We start from the raw sequence: 23,540 nt of genomic DNA, 5'->3' as shown, positions 1-23,540 counted from the left end.
TATATATATATATATATATATATATATATATATATATATATATATATATATATATATATGCGTGTGTGTGTGTGTGTGTGTATGCATGCATCGCTAGACACCTGGTGGTATAAACCTTGACTCTAAATGATTGTCATAGTTGAAGTGACACCCCTACCCCATGTGCAAAAATGTGAAAAAGGGGTCATGGGTAGATAAGCTATGAGCTTCAAGCAGTTTCTACTGAGCAAATGAGCAGCATGCAGAGTAGTTTACACACGACACAGTAAATGCTCCCATTTTTAGTTGATTTCTTACAAGAATCAGTCATAGGCCTTTCATTACTGTTGTGAGTATTCTTGTTATTGTCATATTTATTCTTAACGTTTAATTTGGGCTTGGCTTCGTTATTATTTTTTCTTATTTATAACCTCTTGATGCATGTCTGAAGATGGTTCATTTTGGACTAGTAGACTTACTTGATGTCAAATGTTTATAAAAGGAAATAAACAAAGTACTCTTGTTCAATGAAATACTTAAACGTGAGAATTTTGTATTCAGTTATGAATCAGTTCCCTTTTTTTTCTTTTAAATTTTAAAGAACAGTCTTTTAATTAAGACTGCATAGCAAACATTGATATAATTAAACTGTTTCTGACCAGCTAATGTCAGTGGGAGTACTAGAGGTATTTGTCTTAAAAGAGGTAACTGGATGTTAAAACTACATAAAAATGTTAATAGAATAACAGCAGCAGCATTAAAAATAAGCTGACATTGTCCTAGACAGTTATTTAATTATGCAGTGTGCGGTTTTAGTGATTGTGAATTATGTGATCTTAATATGCTAAATGCAAAATAATGTGATGGGAAACATTTCAAAAAGGGGAGGGGTATTAATGTAATGACATCAGTTTGGGATGTATAGTGGCATGAAGAGCTGTAGTGATGGTGACAAGCTACTTTTGGGATAGTTGTTATCTCACAGCATGAAGCTTAAGGAACACTACCCCCTCCAAAAAATGCAAAGTTTTAGGAAAGAAATGTTGTTATCTGCAAATTATGTGCTACTACTGTGTGTTCACTGAGTTGTGATTCAAAATCCATTAGTTGATTAGCTCTTTATATACACAATATCTTAACTAGTATTTATAAGCAAACAGGTCAAAGGAAAGACAGCAAAGCCAAGTAAGTAGTTACTGGTTAAATTAATGAGAATTTTTAAATATAATTCTCTGCAAATCAGTTTCACATATAATTCTCTGCAAAGCAGTATACTAGTAAATAAATGCTGTTAGTTAATAGAATAAATAAGTAGTAACATTGGGGGAATGAGTACAAGAGCGCTGGTGTTAATGGATAATGTAAAACAGCTAAAAGGAGCTAACCCATCTCGTGGCTTGAAATACTGTTTTTATAGAATTCAGATTACATGTTTGAGGACTTCAAACAAATTAAAACTCAAGGAACCAGATTTTCAAGAAGGAAGTCAAAGTTTTACTGGCATGTATGAACATTTTAAGATGAGATTCTGATTACTGTTTATTCCTCCTTACTCCTTCACTAGTCAGAACAAGTGATAAAAACATATCATTGCCAAGTGTGTAGAATGTGGAATACTGTGACTGAGCGCAACGAACGTGCCTTCCTCCAGGATCTTGAAATATCCTTGAAAGGCTCAGGCATATATAACTAACCACAACGAACACTGAGCAAACTCAGCAAAAGTGAGAAAATAAAAAACAACGCCAGGCTTCGATCCAAATATTGAATCCACTTTAGCGCCTTGGCAAAATAGCTTTCAAGAAGTGATACAAAATACAGCAAAAATTCTTCCCTTTATATACCCACCCAACATCAATTAACAAATAATTAAGCAATAAAACAATTAAATTAAACACTTCCAATTTAGCTCCAGATTAAGTCCTACTGGAGCATGAGTGTTATATTTTAAAATGTAAATTGCTTCTTTGAAAAGCAGCACATTTTTAACAACCTTTCATCACCAGGTTTTTAGAAAAACTTTGTCCAGAATAGCTGCCTGTAATAGAGTATGATTCCCATCATGTTTCTCAAAAAAGTGCATAGCTATAGAGCTTTCCCTTCTATTCTTTTTTATATCTCTAATGTGCTCTTGTACTCGCACCTTAAACTTTGTGCTGCTTTTCAAAGAAGAAATTTACATTTTAAAATATAACACTCTTGCTCCAGTAGGACTTAATCTGGAGCTAGATTGGAAGTGTTTAATTTAATTGTTTTATTGTTTAATTATTTGTTAATTGACGCCATAGCCGGCCTTAGGCATAGGCCAACTAGGCGGTTGCCCCTAGCAGGGGCACTTTTCCAGTATTTATTTGGTGTAGGTAGACCAGGATGGGGGCAACAGGTGGCATGATAGGGGGCGCTGTGGAGCCCTTTTGTCTAGGGCAGCAGCTGACCTAAGGCCGCTCCTGATTGACGCTCAGGCATATATAGTCTGGTGGAAACTCTTTTCTGCATTCAAAAGAGTTTTGACTCTGAAAATATATCCATGCCACTCGCACAGGAATATCATCAGGTGTCTGCCAGCAGTACCAAAAAGCTATATTGTTAGGACAAACCCAGATAACGACTGTTTTAAGTTGCTTCTGGACTGAGAATCCTGTTGTTTTCCACTAAATAGTTGATCGACATTTGGAACGTCGAACCTAAAAGTTTGCTGGTGTTGTGGCATGGTGGCCAGTCTCAGAATAGACCAAGAAAGTATAGCATTGTCATCATCTCCTCACTTTCTCTATCTTCAAAAAGTCTGTGCAATCTTATCGTTAATATATAAAACTCTAACAGAATTTACTCTCTCTCTCTCTATATATATATATATATATATATATATATATATATATATATATAAAGCCCTCATATCAGGAGTGTAACAGATCTTCATCCCCCTGCAAACGTGTGTGTGTGTGTGTGTGTGTGTGTGTGTGTGTGTGTGTGTGTGTGTGTGTGTGTGTGTGTGTGTGTGTGTGTGTGTGTGTGTGTGTGTGTGTGTGTGTGTGTGTGTGTATGCGTGTGTGTGTGTGTGTGTGTGTGTGTGTGTGTGTATGTCCACGTTTGGCTATCAGCCTCACAAAGTTTTAGATAGTTTTGGGTTTAAATAATTGCATGACAATTAAACATGACACCACTATTCATAGTGGACCCTTCTGGGTTAAATGCTTGGAGAAACCTAGTGGGTCTTCAGGTGCTGTACTGCTACTTAGGAGTCTTGAATGATTCTGAATGCATAAATCTTTGCAGCTTCTTAAAATTATTAGCTCAAGAAATAGTTTGTGGCCTATTATATTCAAAGCAAGCGTGTTAGTAATAAGGGGAGTAGAGACACAGGGGGATGGCTGCACAGTTGCCATCACATAACTGAGGAAAGCAATACCTTCCCAGCAGCAAACTCAAAAACTGATATTTTAATGAGTTTGCTCTTGATTAAAATGCCAAACCCAAAAAGTGTTATGTCAGCTTTAACAAAGTCACTGCATACTGTTTAAGGGAAAAATCACTACATAAGATGGGTTCCTATCAGTTGATCGAGTTTTCAGAAACTCAAACTCCATATGGTTGAGACAATGTGATCGAGTTTTTGAAAACTCAAAGCATTTGAATGGAGATTGTGATACAGCAAGAAATGAGAAATTTACCCTTTTCCTCACTGTAGCACAGTCTTGGGGCTGGTTTATATAATTTGCAGAGGGTGTGGGGGAAACTCGATCATAAGGTCTCTTCGATATTTTTTCAAGTTTTGAAAAGTCGATTATCTGACATAGACCTGATAAGACACCTCTGAGGCCACTGTGCTTTATAACTCATGGTTCTGTACTTATAGACACTTGCATATTCCAAAAATATTTTAAGCAATAACATCAATAACATCAGTCTATGAACAAATATTCACTACAATAATTCGATAAACTTTTTAAAACATTGTGGTTTCTAATTAGCCACAATAAAGAATAGTTCCTAACTAACCACAGTAAAGACATCTCAGATTCTCAAATGAGATCTTGAAAGCCTCGCAAGAAACTTGACCTCACCCAGTGGGTTAGAGACTCCTAAACAGTAAGATCAATAAAAACAAATTATATATCTTAAGATACTTTATCCTCACATTTAGAGTCTCAAGCAACTCAAACAAAAATATACAGTCAGAGATAGATATTTGGAGGACATCCTTTATGTATTACTTTGCCACATATTTAGGGCAATGTAAAAAGTTCAGGATGGCATTTTGTACCTTGTAACATATCCCCACAGCAATTTTCTTTGTTGCCATACCAGCAGTTTTTAGTTTTCACTCTGTGAAATATTCACTGAATATATGCACTAATCAGGACAGCACCCATATATATACAGCATGTAGCTTACTTTGTATGCAGCCTTATGACTGTGTTTCTCATATCTTCCATTAATGATTTATCTCCACAAAACTGGAATCCAGTGCAATCCTCACTGCTCATAGCTAATGTGAAAAGTTTTAAGGTTACCATTAAGCACTCTTGATTGCAAATTCTACTGTAGCTGTACTGTGTATTTTCCAAACTCAAAGGAACCAGAAAGAAAGAAAACACTACAGTAATCCAGTTTTGAAATCACTAATATCACCACAAGAAAATCTACCCATGGAATCAAATAAATGAGTCTGATGGTATCAGTAAATCAGTAATTAAAAAAACTAACCACAGCAGTGACTTGGTCCCTTTTGCTTAAGTGTTTAACAAGGATAATTACAAGACTGCACACTGTGTTGCAAACACTCATCTTGGCATTCACTTATCTTCTGATCAGTCAACTAATTACCACAATTTGCTTCTTTATCATCTGATTGCATAACCAGCATTTCTATTTAAGGCCTTCTTTATTCCAGTTTTTGCCATGATTACTCAGTGCCCTAGAATCAAATGTTGAAGCACATAAAGGGTTGGATAGACACCTGTTATACAGACAGCAGCATATCAATTTTGTAAGATCTATAAGCCACTTTGACAATAGAAGACGATGTTAAAGAGCAGATCAGAGAAAATCCCTATATTGTTACACAGAAGCTTACACAGGTCTAGCTGTAGAAGACAGGTGTCACTTATTGAAGTATGACTTCCTATATTAAGTTAGATAACCCTTAAATAGCTGTACTATTATTACCTACCCTTAATCAGTAATAAATATTAGCATAAACTCACAGAAAAAAGATTTCCATGAAAATGAACTACAGCAACAAAATGATGTGCCAAGAATGTTATATAAGGAGTGCATTGCTTCCCTTCTGTAAAATAAACATACCCCTCAATCACTTAGCACAAGAATCAGGGACAAAATAAAAAATAATGGAAGAAGGACAAAGGGTTTAAAATAAACATACCCTCAACCACTTAGCACAAGAATCAGGGACAAAATCAAAAATAATGGGAGGAGGACAAAGGGTTAAAAACAGGGACTGGTTTTAAAAATTGCTCTTATGCGCAAAGAAAGTTGTTAGAATAACAGATATTGGACTGGCGTTAATTTTCTAAAGGATATGATGTGTGAAACTTAAATGCCTGTCATTATTCATTGACAAATCTACAATGATATGCCAGAAAATCACAGATATTACGAGGAACAGACCAAAGCTGTGAGGCAAAAGTCTGTATATTCTGCAAAATTCTGGACTGTTGAAAGGCATCGATAAATATGAGCAATGACGAGTTTTGAAAGGGTTGAATATATATGTAAATCGTGTTTTCTTCATATACATAATATACGAAGCCTTTAGGTATAGCGCATTTTACTTTGCATGTTGATTTACATACATATATTTCTTCTATGACTTGATTTGCATACGCGTTTCCCCAACGTTTCTTTTTTGATGGATAAAATTTGCATTTCACTAATTAAAAATTCTCTGCCACGATTCTCATTTACATTTATTCATGGTCTGAATTTAGAGATCAAACAGAAGAATGCTGCTCAAAGAACGGTTGCTGAATAAGCATCCATAGACAATGATATGACTCATACAGTCCCTTATCTCCATTATGGCGATGAATTCCATAGAGATTCGTTTACCGATTAAGTGAAAATTGCCGAGAAGGCGACTGTTCTTCTGTATATACTGGTTTTACTGTACAAAGCGTGCCAGACAATTCTCTTTTAATATTTTCGTTTTGCAATAACCACAATTCCAAGAAATAAAATCCTTGTTGATATAAGGTATCATTTTAACCGTAGATTCCCATCAAAATTAGCTTATCCGCATTATAACTTCCCTGGCTCCAACTTAGTGAATATTTAACTTACAAAGCAATATTGCCACTTGCAGTATAATCCAAATGAGACATTTTTTTAGCACAGACGGTACTATCTGTGCCAAAGCAGGGGTATATTTCCCATGCAGTGTTTCAGGTTGAGTTTTTAACATTTCCTCGTACAGAGAGATAACAGAAAGTAACAGAAGTAAATTTAAATGATATCAGAATTGTCAAACCTCGATGCCTGATGGGAATTGGGAAAAGGTGTTTCTTTCCCAAATTCTGCATCATTTCGTGAACGCGCCCCAGCAGCATTCCCCGCGTCGGGAACGCGCGACTGAGAGGAGAAAGAAAAGCAGCCAAGATGGAGAAGGAGATCCCTGAGCAGCGAAGGGGGAGCTAGGAGGGTCCAGGAGCTGAGCACCACTGGACCACCCAGCTTCAAAAGCTCAGGGTCTCTCATCGGAAAGACTTGACCTAATTTTCTTATGGGTGCTATTTATTTTTCACTTGTTCGTACATCACTTAACCTGCACCTGACAAGCAGAAGACCCTTTTTGATGTTTTCACATTGGTTTTTATTCTCTTTGTGATTTGATACTGTCATCTGGAACTCTAAGAGTCTGATTGTGTGTGCCCCACAGTTTGATGTGTCTCTCAGTGCTTTCTGTAGATTCTCATCTTAAGTGTCGTGGCTTCATTTTGATGTCCGAGGATTCCTGACAGACTGATTGTGCAAGTCCGACAAGGAAGATGCTGCCTTCTCAGGAGGCATCCAAGCTCTATCATGACAATTATATGAGGAACTCGAGGGCCATCGGGGTACTGTGGGCTATTTTCACTATCTGCTTCGCCATCATCAATGTGGTGGTCTTTATACAACCTTATTGGATTGGGGACAGTGTCAGCACCCCTCATGCAGGGTATTTCGGCTTGTTCCATTACTGTGTGGGCGATGGCGTCTCGAACCGGGAGCTCACCTGCCATGGTTCTTTCTCCGACTTCAGTACCATACCTTCTGGAGCTTTTAAGGCAGCAGGGTTCTTTGTGCTGCTATCCATGGTGCTGATTCTGGGTTGCATCGCTTGCTTCGCTCTCTTTTTCTTCTGCAACACTGCCACTGTCTACAAGATCTGTGCCTGGATGCAGCTTCTCTCAGGTAAGGCACAGCAATCTTTCATAATGAGCATGAACAGGGATCCTAACAGAATCAAACCATCGTATATGATTAAAAGAAACCTATACGTTAGTCTAGGCACACGTATAAAGCAAATATGGAGTCTAATCTAGTACTGATGGGACCAGTGGTCCATCTTGTCCAGTGATCCTGCTTCATTTCTAGTAACCATGCAAGGACACATGGCCACTGGGTCCAGGTTGATTGCCAGACTACAAAGCACTACGCAGGTTTCGTCGCTTTGTTCGGGTTACAGAATATTAGGTTGGGGACGCGTAGATCTGCTTCAAAAGCATGGACTCATGTTTAGTGGGCCAGTGTTTTACGTGGTAGATGTGCATTTCTCTGATAAATTAATATTCAAGTAGTCTTCAATCGTCATTATTTGGAAATAGATACCATAGGTAACAGGTAGATGAAACGCAGTGTACCCAGTTGTAGTTAGGAATGACAAATCATTACCCTGGCGACGTAACACAGTTGCATACGTCACGTTTGATAACAAAGTCTGTATAGCTGTGTGAATGGTGAATCAGTCCAAGATGAGGTAACTGGTAAAGGTAAAGATAAAGAAATCCAGCAAACCCTTTTCTTGAGATGAATCGCAGACTTTTGTCACTGTTTCCTTGAGCCACGCAGTGCAAGGAAGGATTCTGCAGATTACTATATACTGGTTCGTTGAAGTGATCTCATAAAATAGGTGTTTTGATCTTTTACATGCATTAGGCAAAAACAGCACTAAAAGAAGGGGTGGTGCAAACATCTTTTGCGCCATCACCAGAATAATGTGCATACTGCTGTGAATGGCAATACCTGTGCACGATGAAAATGAGCCACAGTGAAGTTCCGCAACTGCTTTGCTAACCTATACCTGCATATCGCAGAAGCAGTTGATAACGAAACTGCAGTTTGCTTAAAAAGCTCAGTTGAAACGCCAACATATGCGAAAAGTTAGAACGTATAAAACTCCGTCCTTTAGTCTGAAATGCCCCGGTTCTCCACTTTATAGCTATGAGCTCCCCCTATATGAATACTCTGAAGTGCTGACAAATACCTGGTCCGACAACAGCTTTCTATTCTGGGATGTTGTGGTATCTTCCCTGTTGCACATTTACCTCTCCCAAGCCTTTTCAGATACACAGAGTGGAACTTTTTTGTGGAAATATGAAATTTTGCAGGACGAACCGCATCCACAAAACATTTAAAGGACTTGATGACACTTTATTGCCAAAATAAAACTTTACTCATAGAATTTGAGCCATTTCTGTTGTTTTATGTCATATTAAAGTGTTTCAGGTACAGAATAATTATTTATGCAATTTCGGGGAGATTTTTTGTCCTAAAGTCTCGGAACATTTGCCAAATTTCATGTTTTTTCCCCGCAGGACACAACTACCAAAACAGGGACTGTCCTGAGTATAGTGGTACAGGTAGTAAGGCTACTCTCATCTGCTATGATTTGGCCATCAGATCATGTAGCCTCTCTCCTATACTTACTGATTTTCTTCATAAAGCCAGACTTGTGTATAGGTACACATAGGGTTGCCACCTTTTCAAATGCCAAAAGTGGGGCATTTTTGGTACAAACAGATTTTGCAGGGCAAGACATACCCACTGCCAGTACAAAGGACAGAACTTCACTTTCTGGCCTACATAAAAGCTTTTTCTTGTAGCATTTTACTTGCTTATTCTGTTTCTTATCACATTTACATGTTTCAGATGCATAATAACTGTTTTATGCAACTATTACATAAAATATTGGAAATATGTTTGTCCTAAAATCTCAGGACATTTGCCATTTTTTTTCGATTTCTTTGCAGGACACAACTGCCAAAAGAGGGACTGTCCCTCTTAAAGTGGGACAGGTGGTAACCCTAGGTACACACCTTCATAAATGCATTAACTAGGTGCAAAGAATCCCTATTACTCAAATGATCTAGGATATGAAGACCTGTTATTGAGAGCAATATGAAAGTGCTGCTCTTTCTGACCCTCTGCGACTTTTAATGCTCAGAAGTTGAGATATATAGATAGGAAGAGGTATGGATCTGGCAATATGAAGGCCATCAGCAAATGCTGAAGAGAATGTGCTCCAGTCATCAAATTCTGTTAACCTGCATCATTTTTCCAACAGCGCATCACTTTTGTAACAGGTCGAATGTTAGAACAATGGTATCATTGTTTATATCTATCCATTTGTTTCTATGTATATGTGTATTTACATAGATATATATATATAGATATAGTCATGCATTATATATATATATATATATATATATATATATATATATATATATATATGTGAGTCTAGTTCACTACTTCACCAAATCACTACATCAAAAATCAAAATTCATTAAACTGAAATGGTCAAAATTCACAAAACTGAAAATAAAAAAAAGAAAAACAATGTTTTATGCAGGGAGGCATATCCCAGTGTGCCTCTACACCCCCTGTTATTTATGTATACTGACTCTGGGATTGCACAACAGTGGGAAAAAGGCAAAACCCAATCATTACTGTCATCCAAATGCCATCTGTTTTCAATAAATATGCACTATGACAAAGAAATGCACCAAAACGAATGTGTTCAGAAAACAAATCTGAGATTAAACCAACAAAACCTATCCATCTAGCTATATAATTATGTATGAGTGTGTGCGTGTGCATGCCTGTGTGAGCGTGCGTGTGTGTGTGTGTTTTTATTTTGGGAAGTGTGGCATAGATTGAAACACTTGACTATTGTTAATTTTATGTCCTGTTTAAGTTAAATATATGGAATGTGTTAAGCTGCTACTTTGTGGTATTTATGCAATGAATACTAATTTGGTTTCTTTGTGGCCAAGTTGAAGCTGCTGTTTTATGGTAGCAATTCTAAATACCACATTGCTCAACTGGTTCCCATACATAGCATTGCTAAGTTGCTTTCTTAAGGGTTAATGCTATCATGGGAAGTGTTAAAGCATGAGGTCAACCTAGCTTGGATGCTGCACCCAGATTAATGATTATAAAGTGACTACCTATTAGTTGATCAATAGATCTTTTGTTCATTAATAGTGAATAGCATTACCACTAAATATGTTATATTCATATAGAAATGAAATACAATATTTTCCCCTTGTTCTTTCCCTGTTTTAAAATGTGCTGAGCAGTATAGGCATCCAGTCACATCTCCTGTGTTCATTTTTCCCTTACTATAACAAGCCAATAGGGCAATGAAGGAACCGTGTAATGATATGTAATGCTATCCCAAATGAAAGATTTTGTTTTCCTTCTTTTGTGTGTTTTAAAAGATATGATAAAAATAAACAATATTTTGACAGAATTTTTCTTTCTTTTGTATGTTTGTGTATGACATGGCAAAAAAGAAAACAAAAATCTAAACCAGTAAGTTTTATGCTTAATGCTTTTTTTTAATTTTAACTAAGATTCTGAAAGCAAACAAGACTTAAAAGATGTAAAATCGCATTCTAGTATGGAGAACAAATCCTTTCTTTTTATTTGGAAAAGATGTCTGCCCACCTCTTCAGAATGATGCATTCCTGTCACTATATTTACTTTCAGTAAACTCTATTACTATAATATGCTTCACATTGTGTGTGGGTGCACATGTGTGTGTGTTTGGTGTTTGTGTGTGTGTTACCAAGTGGGGGGGGGCGAGTTACTTGCATCCAAATCTCTTTATCTTTTAACAAGAGGGAACCAAACTTTTAAAAAGTACTTCTTGTTGTAGGCATGTGATTAATATTTTACAGACATTACAACATACATGGTGTGTTATACCATCCTATTAAAAAAATCCTACCATTAACTACAGAAGCACACTCAAAAAGGGCAAATATATACATCAATGCATGAACTGATATATGCATCTGTGCTTGGAATTAAGCAACCATTTCCTTTGAACAAGTACCTATGAGCCTTCAAAATGCTCTTTGTTCCTGGTAAAACTATTTACCTGCCTAATTTGCCAGTTTTCTTTTATATGTGAACAAGTTTTGTATGTTCAGGTTTTTGAAAGCTTGCATATTGGTATCATACATACTGTTTAAATACCATCTTTTAGCACTTCATGCTTCTGTTTGCTTTTCAAATTCTACAGTCAGAAGCAATCTCAAAAAATTGAAAACAGCATTCTATGGATTTTTGTTTGTAGTAGTTGCCTTTATTGTCATAATCAGTTCATGAAAATAGTCAGTCTATACGTTGGCTAAAATAAAATAAAAATGTTCTGTGCATTTTTCAGACAATATTACATTATTTTGTCAAAGTGATGTTGTTAAAGAAGGAACGCTGAAGTATTACATGTATTACATTTAAAACACATTTCCAAAACATGAGCATAATTGAGGAGGGGAATTAGACTGTCCTTTTAGCTTCACTCCTTATTGTAAGGTACCAGGAAGGGATAACAATGTGAGGGAAGGCACCCTTAAATATATGGTAAATAGCAAAATATAGAATCACTTCTTTTTTTAATAAAACACCACCTACTTTTTCAAGATACATCTGTTTTGATAAAGAGTTCATGATTACTGGTTCATTGTTTAATTCTACTCTGTATCACTTGTTCTTTTTCATAGGTTCATAGGTTCATACTAGGCTATCTGCCCTAGGGCATTTATAAGCCTAGCCAGAGTGTGTATGGCTTTCGCCACCCATATTAAATTAATTTTGCTATGCCCTTTTTCAAGGTTAGTATACTGTGCCTCTGTCTAACAGTGACACAGAAGTGATACCCAGGGGAAACCTACGATCTCCCATCCACTCATCAAGATTCCTCTTGAAGTGAGTCAATGAGGGACTCTGCCTAACCTGGACTGGGATTTTATTCCAGAGTGAAGGGAGCCTCTGGGTTATGAATCTGTCCCTCCAGCATGTCCTATTTATTTCAGTGCTGAGGTTCAAGTCCCTCGAGCGCGTAGCTCGATGGGATTTGGATTTTCTGAGGTGCAGCATGTCCTTTAATTCGGGTTGGACATGGCTTTATATGTCAGGCACAGATCGCCTCTGAGCAGGCGGTATGCCACTGAGTAGAGCTGGAGTTTCTTTAACTGGGCAGCATATGGCATCTGTTTGAGCCCCTTGATCCTCTTGGTGAGGTACCTTTGGGGTCTTTCCAGTTGCTGCAGGTGTCTGGTAAGGTACACCCCAAAAGGGCATTGTACTCAATTATGGGCCTGATGAGGGATGAGTAAAGAGGCACGATGACCTCGCCTGATCTAGATGTGAATCCCTTCATGATTAGGTGGGCTATATAAAATGTTTTTCTAACCACTTTGGCCACGTGGTTGTCAAATGAGAGATTGCTATCAACTTGGGTCCCCAGGTCTCTAATTACTTCTTCCTGTACTTAATGGATTACCACCTATGTGGTAATTTGTGGGCACTTTGTTTTTGCCAAAGGGGATGACTATACACTTTTTGGCGTTTAGCTTGAGGCCATGGCTCTGGCACCAGTTGTCTGTTTCTATGAGGCCCTTTTGGAGGATGCTTGTGTCAGCTGGAGAGTCTATTATGGTGCCCAGTTTGCAGTCATCTGCGAACTTGGTCAGCCACAGTCCTTCCATGTTGGCCTGTACCTCAGAGAAATATATACCGAACAAGAGAGGTCCCAGGACTGAGCCTTGTGGGATGCCACTTGTAACTGGTTTGGAGTCTGACATGGCTCCAGCTATTCTAACCATGTGGGTTCTGTCCTTGAGCCAGTTTGCAACCCATCTAGTGACATAGGGGTTTATATTTAAGCTGGTGAGCTTATCTATAATGCCCGAGTGGGGTATTGTATCAAAGGCTTTTGCGAGGTCCAGGTAGGCTGTGTGGACCACCTTCCCTTTGTCAATGGCCTTGTTGACTGTTTCAAAGAAATCAACCAGGTTCAAGAGGCAGGATCTGCCCTTAACAAAGCCAAACTGGGTAGGATCCAGTGTCTGCAGGTCCCCAATATCTTTATTTATAAGGTCCATGATGATCCTTTCCCTAGCTTTGCAGACCAAGCTAGTGAGACTTATGGGGCGATAGTTTCCAGGATCCGTTGAGGCACCACCTTTGTGGAGAGGGATCACTGTTGCTGTACACCACTCTTTGGGTACATATCCTGTAGTAAGGCTGAGATTGAACAGTAGTTTTAGGTTTGGGCTTAGCTCTTCTTGGAGTTCATGTACAGCCTGGGACACCGACTGGTCCCATTGATGCTGTGTTTCTTGCTTTGGAGAGGGCAGCTCTTACCTGAGCATCTGAGATGTCAGGGGGGCAGCACTCTGCTGGGATAGATATTAGCCCATTTGGTGGGGAGGGCCGGGAGAAGTTTGCGCTGAACCTGTCAGCTAGGATGTTGGCAATGTCTGTGGGATCGGTGTATTTTTTGTCATTTTGGACTAATTCTGAGCATATCTGGGAATTCCCACCCAGGTTCCTAACATAACTAAAGAAAGCCTTGTGATTATCCTTAGTGTCCTGTGCAATTTTTCTCTCGAAGCTGGCCTTAGACGATTTTATGAGTGCCCGTAGTTTTTTGCTAATACTGATCAGAGATGCCTTCCCTTTTTGGGATTTTGCTCTATCTTGTAGTAGCTTCCTCCTTCTATTGTATAGTTTGTTTATGGCTGGGGTCCACCAGACAGGACATCTGCCTTTGAAGGATTGGGTCTTGGTTTTATTTGGGATTGCATGATCCATGCATTCCTGAAGGTGTTCATAAAATGCATTTATAAAGGATATTGCGGTCTGGGCCGTATTATCCACAGGCCCGGGGGCTTTGAAGGATTCCACCTTGGTTTTGAGGAGTGTGAAATTTGCTTTAGAGAAGTTTTTCACTGTGGTTTTCTGGGCATGGGGTGGGGTCGGGATGTGAATATCCAGTGAGATTAGTTTATGGTCTGATCTTACCAGTGAGGGATACACTTCTGGTCTGGAGCATAGAGTCCCCATGTTGGTGATGATCAGGTCCAGTATGTTTTCCCCTCTTGTGGGAGTGGTAACAAGTTGTTACATAGCATTTGAGTTTATAAATTCTAGGAACCTTTGGGCTAGGGTGTTGGAGCTAGAGTAATGCTCCCAGTCTATGGTTGGGTAGTTGAAGTCACCCAATATAATGGTGTTTGGAGAGACCTTCATATTTTCCAGTGTTCTCAGGAAGGCCGAGTGGGGTTCCTGGGTTTGGGAGGGTGGTCTGTAGCAGGCTATAAACTGGAAGGCAGTTTTACCCACTGTTAGTTGCACATGGATAGTCTCTGATGCTTCGTGCTGTGCCACCAACCTGGAAGTGTGGGTATCTTTGATGAATATTGATACTCCCCCTCCTTTTGTGGTTCGTCCAAGTTTTGGGGCGAAAAGCATGGTATGAGGTATAACCTGGTAGTGCTGGGGTGCTCTCGAGAGCCTTGAACCAGGTTTCTGTTACTGCACAGATATTGATGTTCTCCATGCTAAGGAGAGTTTTGAGTGCATGCATCTTGAGGTTTAGACTTCTGGCGTTGAGTAGCATTACTCTTAGTTTCTTATCCCTTGTGATACCTATGGAGGTGGGTTTGTCTTTTGAGCCTTGCCTAAAAAAGGCACTATGGGGGTAGCAAGAGCCTTTGCCAATATCCGATGACAGGATGACAGGTGCAAGCCGTCCCTAGCGAAGCATCGTGGCTTGTCGAGCATGTCATCCCAGGCTGACAGGCATTGGATCCCCTTTGAATGACACCAATACTTAAGCCAATTGTTGAAATTGATAATCTTGTCTTCATACTGTGGCATCATTCTTGGTGAGGGTAAGATGCTACTCAAGGTCAGGGTCATACCGGCCTGGGCTACATGCCCAGAGAGCTCCTCTATGTCTCTTTTCATGTAGTCCAGGGAGGTATGTCTCAGGTCATTCACACCAGCATGGACAATGACTGAGTCATATTTGTACTTGCCTTGGAGTGACCTGAGTGCTTGTGTTATGTGGCGGATCCTAGCACCCGACAGGCAGCTCACCATGACCTTCTCCTTGTTCAGCCTGGTGAGTGGGACATCAGTCTGCCTGATGATAGAGTCACCTATTACAAGTGTATCAGGTGTGTTGTTTAGCCTTAAGGGCTGTGACTGTTCGGCACACTGGCTTTGTGAGCTATGTGTTGTATGTGTTTTGTTTTGGGGTAGCGGTTGCTTGGGTGTCTGCTTTGGAGGTCTCTGCTGCTTAGGCAGATTTTTATTTAGAGCCTCCAAGTATGTTTTTGTGTGTTTATGTGTTTGGTTTGCTGTCGTGGTAGGTCTATGTGAGACTGGAATTGTAGTGAGTGTGGTTTCCTTCTCCTCCTGACTGGTTACACCAGTACTGAGTTGAGAGAGCTTAGCCTCCAGTTTGGCTATATGGTTGCATCTCTCACATGTGTTGGAATTTGTTGGGAGGAGGAGAGGGTTGTCTGTGTACATGAGGCAGTTGTAACATTGCCTCAAGATTCCCAGATTCACCAGCTGGACTGGAGAGGAGATTGACAACTGACCTTTGGACATGCTAGAATAGTATTGGGAATTTCTTTATAATTGAAAAAAAATGGCCAATGGGGAGCAAGGTACTCCAGTGGGAGTTTGTGAGGGTGTAGTGCTTTTAATTTTTTAGTGCTGACTTATATAATTGCTTTAGTGAGCAAGTGCCAGGTAACTTAAATGCAAAAATGACAAACAATAACTTTCTTTCAAGTGAAACAAGGAAATAAGTACAGTAAGCAATGCAGATATCACTAGGGATCCACAGAAGCACTGAAAAGCCGCGTTTTAGGTGGAATTAGCTTTTCAGGGAAATAACAAGCATACAAACAAAACTAGATTCAGCAGGCCTGGATCTAGTCTATGCTACAGCAAACAAGGTGTACCAATTACAGTAAGAAATAGTTCAAATATGCAGGCACTATAAGCCTTTAACCAGAAATTCCCAGCTCAGAAGGGCAGAGTCCAACCTCTCCTCCCACAAGAGTGCAGACCGCGAACCCTCTTAATGTAAAATAACTGGCCTGAAGCCCAAGTGCTTTAACCAGAATTAATACACTTTTAGAATAACAGAAACAGAGCCCTCAATCAGCAGTTCCCAACTTAGAAGGATGTAAGCTACCTGTCCTGCCACCACAGTGCAGCCCACAGACCTTCCTAATGTAAAACAACTGGTCTAAAGCCCAAGTGCTTAAACTAAAAGGCTTAGAATAAGTTACACCAAGCAGTAATAAATACAATTGAGTACTTTTAAGATGACGCAAAATAAAGTAGGAAGAAACACAAATACAGTAAAAGCAGATACATTTTTTTTTTTTTTTTTTTTTAGTGGAAAGAGAGAAAGGAAAGAGAGAAAGGAGTAGCCGAAACTAAGCTGATTGGCCTTCTCAAATGTTCTCCCTGTACTGGGTAGAATGAGGTAATGACACTAGACTGGGAGGAGGGTCCCAGATCAAATTTACACTAGGGGCGGGCAACTGCAAAGCCACCAACTATAAAAACACAAACTGCAGAAATGTTTCACAGCTGAAAAGCAGCAGTGAGCCTTTAAATGAAAGTTTTAAACAGCTAAAGGAGCCTCTAGAAAAAAAGAGTTTACTGTAACCAGTTATCAGAAACAAACAACCCAACAGATGCTTAATAAAGGTGGACAATTTCCAGTTAATACCTCACACACAGTGAAACTAGTTAGAAAAATACACAGTACACAAAGTGCTATAAATAGCAAAGAAATAAAGAACAAAATAAACAAAAAACAGGATACTTAATGTTATATATTATAGTTCCGAGTTTCCTCAGTGTCCTTCCTTCAATCAGTTCACTGTGAAAAAATCACAATCATTTTGAAGACTAAGGCTATTGATAAGGGGCATATAGTCCACAGTGACTTCATGAGCCTTGCCAAGGCTTTGACACTGTTCCTCCTGCTGAGAATATTGACAAACACTCCAAGCTCAACATTAAGTTCACTGGAAATGTAACTGGCTATCTGACAGAATCCATACTGTTAAGGTCACATGTGCTTGCCCTAGGCACAAAAAACACCACCATTATTGCCCTATGTGCTCTGTCCTGGAACCCATCCTCTCTGGTATATACTTCTCTGGCATGGATGTTTATGTCAATGGACTATGGCTAACCAGTTGTGCTCATGACTGTACAATGGGACCAGTTATCAAATCCCTTTCTGATACTCAAATTCTCAAGGCTAGACCAGTCGAATGTTTGGTGTGCTAATCAGAGGTTTACTCTCAATGCCAATAAAAGCAATATAGTTTCTTTTCATAAATCTAGCATCACTTCCAGTTAATATATATATATATATATATATATATATATATATATATATAAATAACGTTCCACTTAAATCTTATACCATCACTAGGGAGTTGGGTACTTTTGTAGACAATAGACTCCCCCTTGACCATTATGTCTCTGTCATGGTTTGAAAATCCTTCTAACGTGTGCAATTTATCATTTATTGTATCTCCTCAAGATCCAAAAAGTTATAGTCTCATTTTGTTCCTCCTTTATTATGCCCATCATTGACCACAATGCTGCCTTTGACATCAGAGACTTCAATGCCCCCTCATCAAAAAGATCTCAAATCAGTACCCTTAATCACTCTGAGAGATTAAAAGCCTTGTCCCTCTACTCTGTGTCATATAGGCCTATGAGGGGTAATTTCTGCTTAGCTTTCCATGCTACAAATGATCCAGCACTCTTTGTATTCCTTCACCTAAAAGGAATCTGTGGGAAAGCAAACACCTACTCTGGAGACCTAAATCTGCACTTCCCCATAAACATCACCAATTGGCACAACAGATATCTAACCCAACATATTCTTCATTTGTGGAATAGGCTACCCTTACCTATCAAGCACAATACTTCCCTTGAAACCTTATAAACCAGTCTGAATGACTGGATCACCTGGGATATGTCGGGAAATTTTACTTAATGAGAGATATTGTTAGTCTAAGTACTTCATACAATAAAGTATCTACTATAATAAAACAACCAATTGCAAACAGCCGAATGCAGTAAAAATTAAATAAAAACGTTTTATTTTCCTCCCTATCACTTCAGCAAAATGCCTTCTAGGGGAATCAAACAGAATTCATATATTAAATTCATTTAAATAGATTCCAACATGTCCAATTAACCAAATAAATAATTAAACTACATGAAATAAATATTTAAATATTTAAAATAACAGAGTAATTTTCCACAAAAAGAAAAAAAAAATCATATCAAATATTGTCAAACAATTTCATTATTCAAAACATCATTTTACTTTTTGACTAATGCCACTTAATACCATACATCACTTTATCAGATTGACAATAATAACTTTCTTTCAACTTATGCAATTTGCCATTAATTCTAAGTTCAGATTTCTGCAATGCATGTCTACATATATTACATCCATCACATCTATGCATCCCAAAATTTCTAATAGTTCTATTCTTATTTGAAATTTTATAGGACATAATTTCCCCACCTAGAACAAACCAGAAGACGTTTGAAGCATAATGTATTATCTCCCATTAAATTATGCCAGTTTGTTCTAGCAACATGTACAAATACTTCACTGACTGTAGTATATTTAGTCAAATAATATGAACATTCACTGACTTTTTGTCATATTGATACGATGAAGAGAATGAAAACCTGTTTAATCCGCTGTTTCTACCAAGTTGCTAAATACTTTGTCTTTATATCTCTGAACTAGCGCCTTAGAGTACCCTGTTTCCACTAATACAGATTCCAACCCCCATAACAGTTCTAGTAATTCTGCATCATTTGGCATGTTATTTTTAACCTATTAGATTAACACAAGGGTAAAAACTGCATAAGGTGTGGTGGGTGAGCACAAGGGTTCTCAGAAAATTATTATCCAAAGTGCTTTTTCTAAATAATTCTAATTTAATAAAGTTGACCCCTTTAATTCCAAGCATAATGTCCAAACATCTACACCATAATCAGTAAGACTATAATCAAAAGTAATACCCCATGCATTCTTAGTCTCCCATTAGGACTGGTTAATATGGCTAAACATCTTGAGGATCTCCTTGACTGGAGGCTAAGGCCCTATGAACTTCTTAACTAGCAGATTGTTTCTTGTTTTGAGAAGATGGTGCTCTTGCCTTTTGTAAGGCATATTTGCATGCCTTCAGTTTATGTAGCGTCACAGAGAATGGAAAAGATCACCTGAGACCAGTAGAGCTATAATAGCGTTGCTCTCTTGATGTACTATTTCACTACTTTATTTTTACCTTAAAATGTTATTATTTGCAAGGAAGTGAAGCAAAACTCATTCTTCCGTATCAGCTTTCATTTTATAGACTAGATGACTGACTGTTGTTTTTGGAGACAGGCAGGCTCTGAATAGTATGATTACATTATAGTAACGCTATCAGCTGTGCCATGTGATTACATTATAGTAAATATTTTAAAGCAGAGGTGGCAATATATACAGAGCTGAACATAAACTTAACTGCTCCTGACAGCACACCAAGTTTGCAAGAAGTTATACAGTAGTCAGCAGATTTTATATCTAATAACCTGCTGCTTCTATTAAAATGTTTCATCTTACATTTAATTTTAACTTTCATAATGTCTTTAGTAGGCATTATGGAGACACTTTATGACCAGTATATGCTCAGTGTGATTGAAGAAAGCTATATGAGGCAGCAGAGTGGCTGACAGACCTAGAGTAAAGACAGCGCAGTCAGTGGCTGCCAGATCTATAGTAAACCTCTCATTTTACTGATAATGGGAAGATCTGTCAATGAAAAATGTATGTCATGTTAACACAATGGAGATCGCAGTGGGCACTTACACTTCAGATGAAGGGAATGATGACATGATGGACAGGTTTTACAGCAATTTTCATGAAACTCTGCAATTGGACCCATTCATAAATAATAACACATGACCCCCAAACCCACACACAAACAAACACACATATGCACATGGAAACACAGACATGCTCACACACATGAGCATAAGCACACACAAGAGGTGGAACTATAAATGAAACATAAAGAATGATTTTTTGAAGATGATACATGCTATACTACTTCTCTTGGGACATCAGTATTGGCAATCTGGTTACAATTATTAGACAAGAAAGGGACAAACCACAAGAGAGCAACATTCGGGTAGTCACAGATTATATGACTAGAAAGACTGATACATTTTTCACAAATCCAAACAGACAAGAACAAGACTATAAAAAATGTTTAATAATGAGTGCTTTCATTCAAATACAATCACTTGAACTTCATCAAGCAAAATTACAAATGTTTATAAATGGTTTAAATAATGTATTCTACAATCATGTATCACTGATTAATGACATCACCATACTGCCCTCTTTTAAAGTAAACCCTACACCAAAAAAAAAAAAAAAAAAAATATATATATATATATATATATATATATATATATATATATCATGTCTATATTAAATGAGCGAACACTTAAAAAAGCGAACACTGATTTATCAACTCCATGTAAACAAAAGCTTACAATCCCCAACACTTAGAACAGCAATTTTTTTTCCCAGGGAAAAAAATCGCTGTTCCAAAAAAGAAAAAAACAGACTTTAAAACATTACATAAAGTGGGGGGCTTTGCCCCCCAAAACCCCTGATGTGGGGGGCACACCCCTACTTAAATATACCAACTCCGAGATTGCACCACAGTGACAAAAATGGCAAAATAACAAAGGCGGCCAAGCAAATTCTTTCCCAGGGAAAGAATTTGCTTATATGCCATTTCGGTATTTTGCCATTTCTTGCTTTCATGTTCAATCAAGACGCATTCGAAAGAATGCATCTTCGATCATATAATAGGGAACCTATATATATATATATATATATATATATATATATATATACATTATATATATATGTAAATATACATAAAATGGAAACAAAATAAATAAATATAAATATAAATGCAGATTAATTAGAAGCCCAACCTCTATATATTTTTTTTCAAAACTGAAAACTACTTTTCCAAAGCTTTAAGTTTCAACACACAGTAAAGGGAACAGTAATCATTAAGCCCAGGATAAGTGTAAGCATTCAAATTCAATTGCCACACAAGTTCGTTTTCTTCTAATCTTAAAACCCAAGGACCGCCTCTAATATCATTCACCACTTGGTCTATAACCATATATTTAAAAAAGTGACCTTGGTGTAATGAAATATGTTTTGCCAAAGCATTATGCAGCCATATGCTTCTTGTTTAAAGATATGGGGATTTTTAAGCAGGTTTATTGGTATACCCATTATTTGGATGATATTGTTATTATTTGGAAGGGGGTGTAAATACAATTAAATATTTTTTAGAATACATTAATAATACCACCTCTTTCCTGGAATTTACATCCCATTTTGAAAATGATGTGATTTCCTTTTTGGCTGTCCAGTTGGTAAATGACAGGCAGAATAATAGATATATTACTAGAATTTATAGAAAAGGTACCTATTCCAACACTTTTTTGCATTTTTCAAGTTCTCACCCTTTTCACCAAATGAGAGCTGTTGTGAAAGGTCGGTTGTTTAGGGCCACAAGGATGACCTCTTTGGACAAGGATTTCTCAAGTGAATGCAACACCCTGAAGAACTTGTTTTCCAAACGGGGTTACCCCTCTTATTTAGTAGACGAGTTAATGCAAGAGGTCCATTGTAAAAGACATACAAGTCATTTTAAACCTATTCTGAATGGAAACAAAGTCAGGGAAACTGGGGTAGGACTACCATCTGGTTGTGGTAATTTTGATAGAGATAATACAGACACTATCCTGTACAGTATTAGCTTCATTACTCATTTTAGCACAAACTCATTGGCTTTGAAGAAAATTCTGATAAAAAAATGCTCTTTTTAATGGAGGATACATCCATTAGGACAAAAATAGTTGACTGACCTAGGTTAATTTTTAAAAAAGGACCTAATATTAAATGTATTTTGGAGAAGCGTTTGGCTTCCCTTGTACGTAACCCGGGGATGTTTGTGTGGTTCCTGCCCATACTGAAAATATATAGACACAGGTAGTACTTTTACATTGAGGAATAAGTTGAATAACATTAGGGGTAGATATAATTATAATTTCAAGGGAGTAACTTATCTAGCTAACTGCCAAGGATGTGAAAGCTTTTATATAGGAAAAACGGAACGTACATTTAAACAATGCATATATGAACACCAATATAGTATTAGTAAAATGATTCTGCATAATGCTTTGGCAAAACATATTTCATTAGACCAAGTTCACTTTATTAAATATATGGTTATAGACCAAGTGGTGAATGATATTAGAGGCAGTCCTTGGGTGTTAAGATTAGAAGAAAACAAATTTATATGGCAATTGAAGATGAATGCTTACACTTATCCTGTGGTTAATGATTACTGCTCCCTTTACTGGGTGTTGAAACTTAAAGTTTTGGAAAGGTAGTTTTCAGTTTTGAAAAAAAAATTATATAGGTTGGGTTCTAATTAATCTGCATTTATATTTATTTTGTTTCCATTTTTATGTATATTTACGTATATATAATGTATATATATATATATATATATATATATATATATATATATATATATATATATATATATATACATATATATATATATATATAGAGAGAGAGAGAGATTCACTTTATATCCTCGAAATACTGAAATATCAAAATTCAGTATTTTGAGGCTATAAAGTCGAAACCTGAAAACAACGAAAACTCAGAAGCACGAAATTCAAAATCTCGCACACTGGAGATTTTGAAATAGCGCTTCTACTCCACACACACACACACACACACACACACACACACACACACACACACACACACACCTTCCTCCCCATACACAAACACAACTTCTCTACTACATAAAAGCAGGGGGGCAAGCCCCCCGGCACCCCCCTACTTAAATATTCTACCTCCGAGGTTACACTACTTACAAACACACACAAAACACCACCACACAAGCTACATTCTTCTTGCACACACACATCACAGCAACAAAACATACCAACACACACCACAGCCCCTACCCAAAACCCTTAACAAATAAACCTTTACCTGAATCCACAACCACAGCGAAACAACAAAAGCGCTAATTCAAAATCTCCGGTGTGCGAGGTTTTGAATTTCATGCTTCTGAGGTTTC

General features: G+C 37.7%; 1 protein-coding gene across 3 annotated transcripts in view; it reads left to right on the top strand.

Moving 5' to 3' along the window:
- Positions 1 to 6,500: 6,500 nt before the first annotated feature.
- The window catches only part of LHFPL4 (LHFPL tetraspan subfamily member 4), a 1,031,502-nt gene continuing 1,014,462 nt past the window's right edge, over positions 6,501 to 23,540 (top strand). For all 3 annotated transcript variants that reach the window (XM_044078034.1, XM_044078036.1, XM_044078033.1), the window contains exon 1: positions 6,501 to 7,392. In XM_044078034.1, coding sequence (XP_043933969.1) covers positions 6,987 to 7,392 — 406 coding nt within the window. In that variant the 5' untranslated portion in view covers positions 6,501 to 6,986. The remainder of the gene's footprint in view (positions 7,393 to 23,540) is intronic.

This window comes from Protopterus annectens, chromosome 7.part0, assembly GCF_019279795.1.
Source record: "Protopterus annectens isolate FY-2018-M chromosome 7.part0, PAN1.0, whole genome shotgun sequence".
Lineage (NCBI taxonomy): Eukaryota > Metazoa > Chordata > Ceratodontiformes > Protopteridae > Protopterus > Protopterus annectens.
Note: the sequence above shows the minus strand (reverse complement) of the source record. Positions and strands in the feature narration are given on the sequence as shown.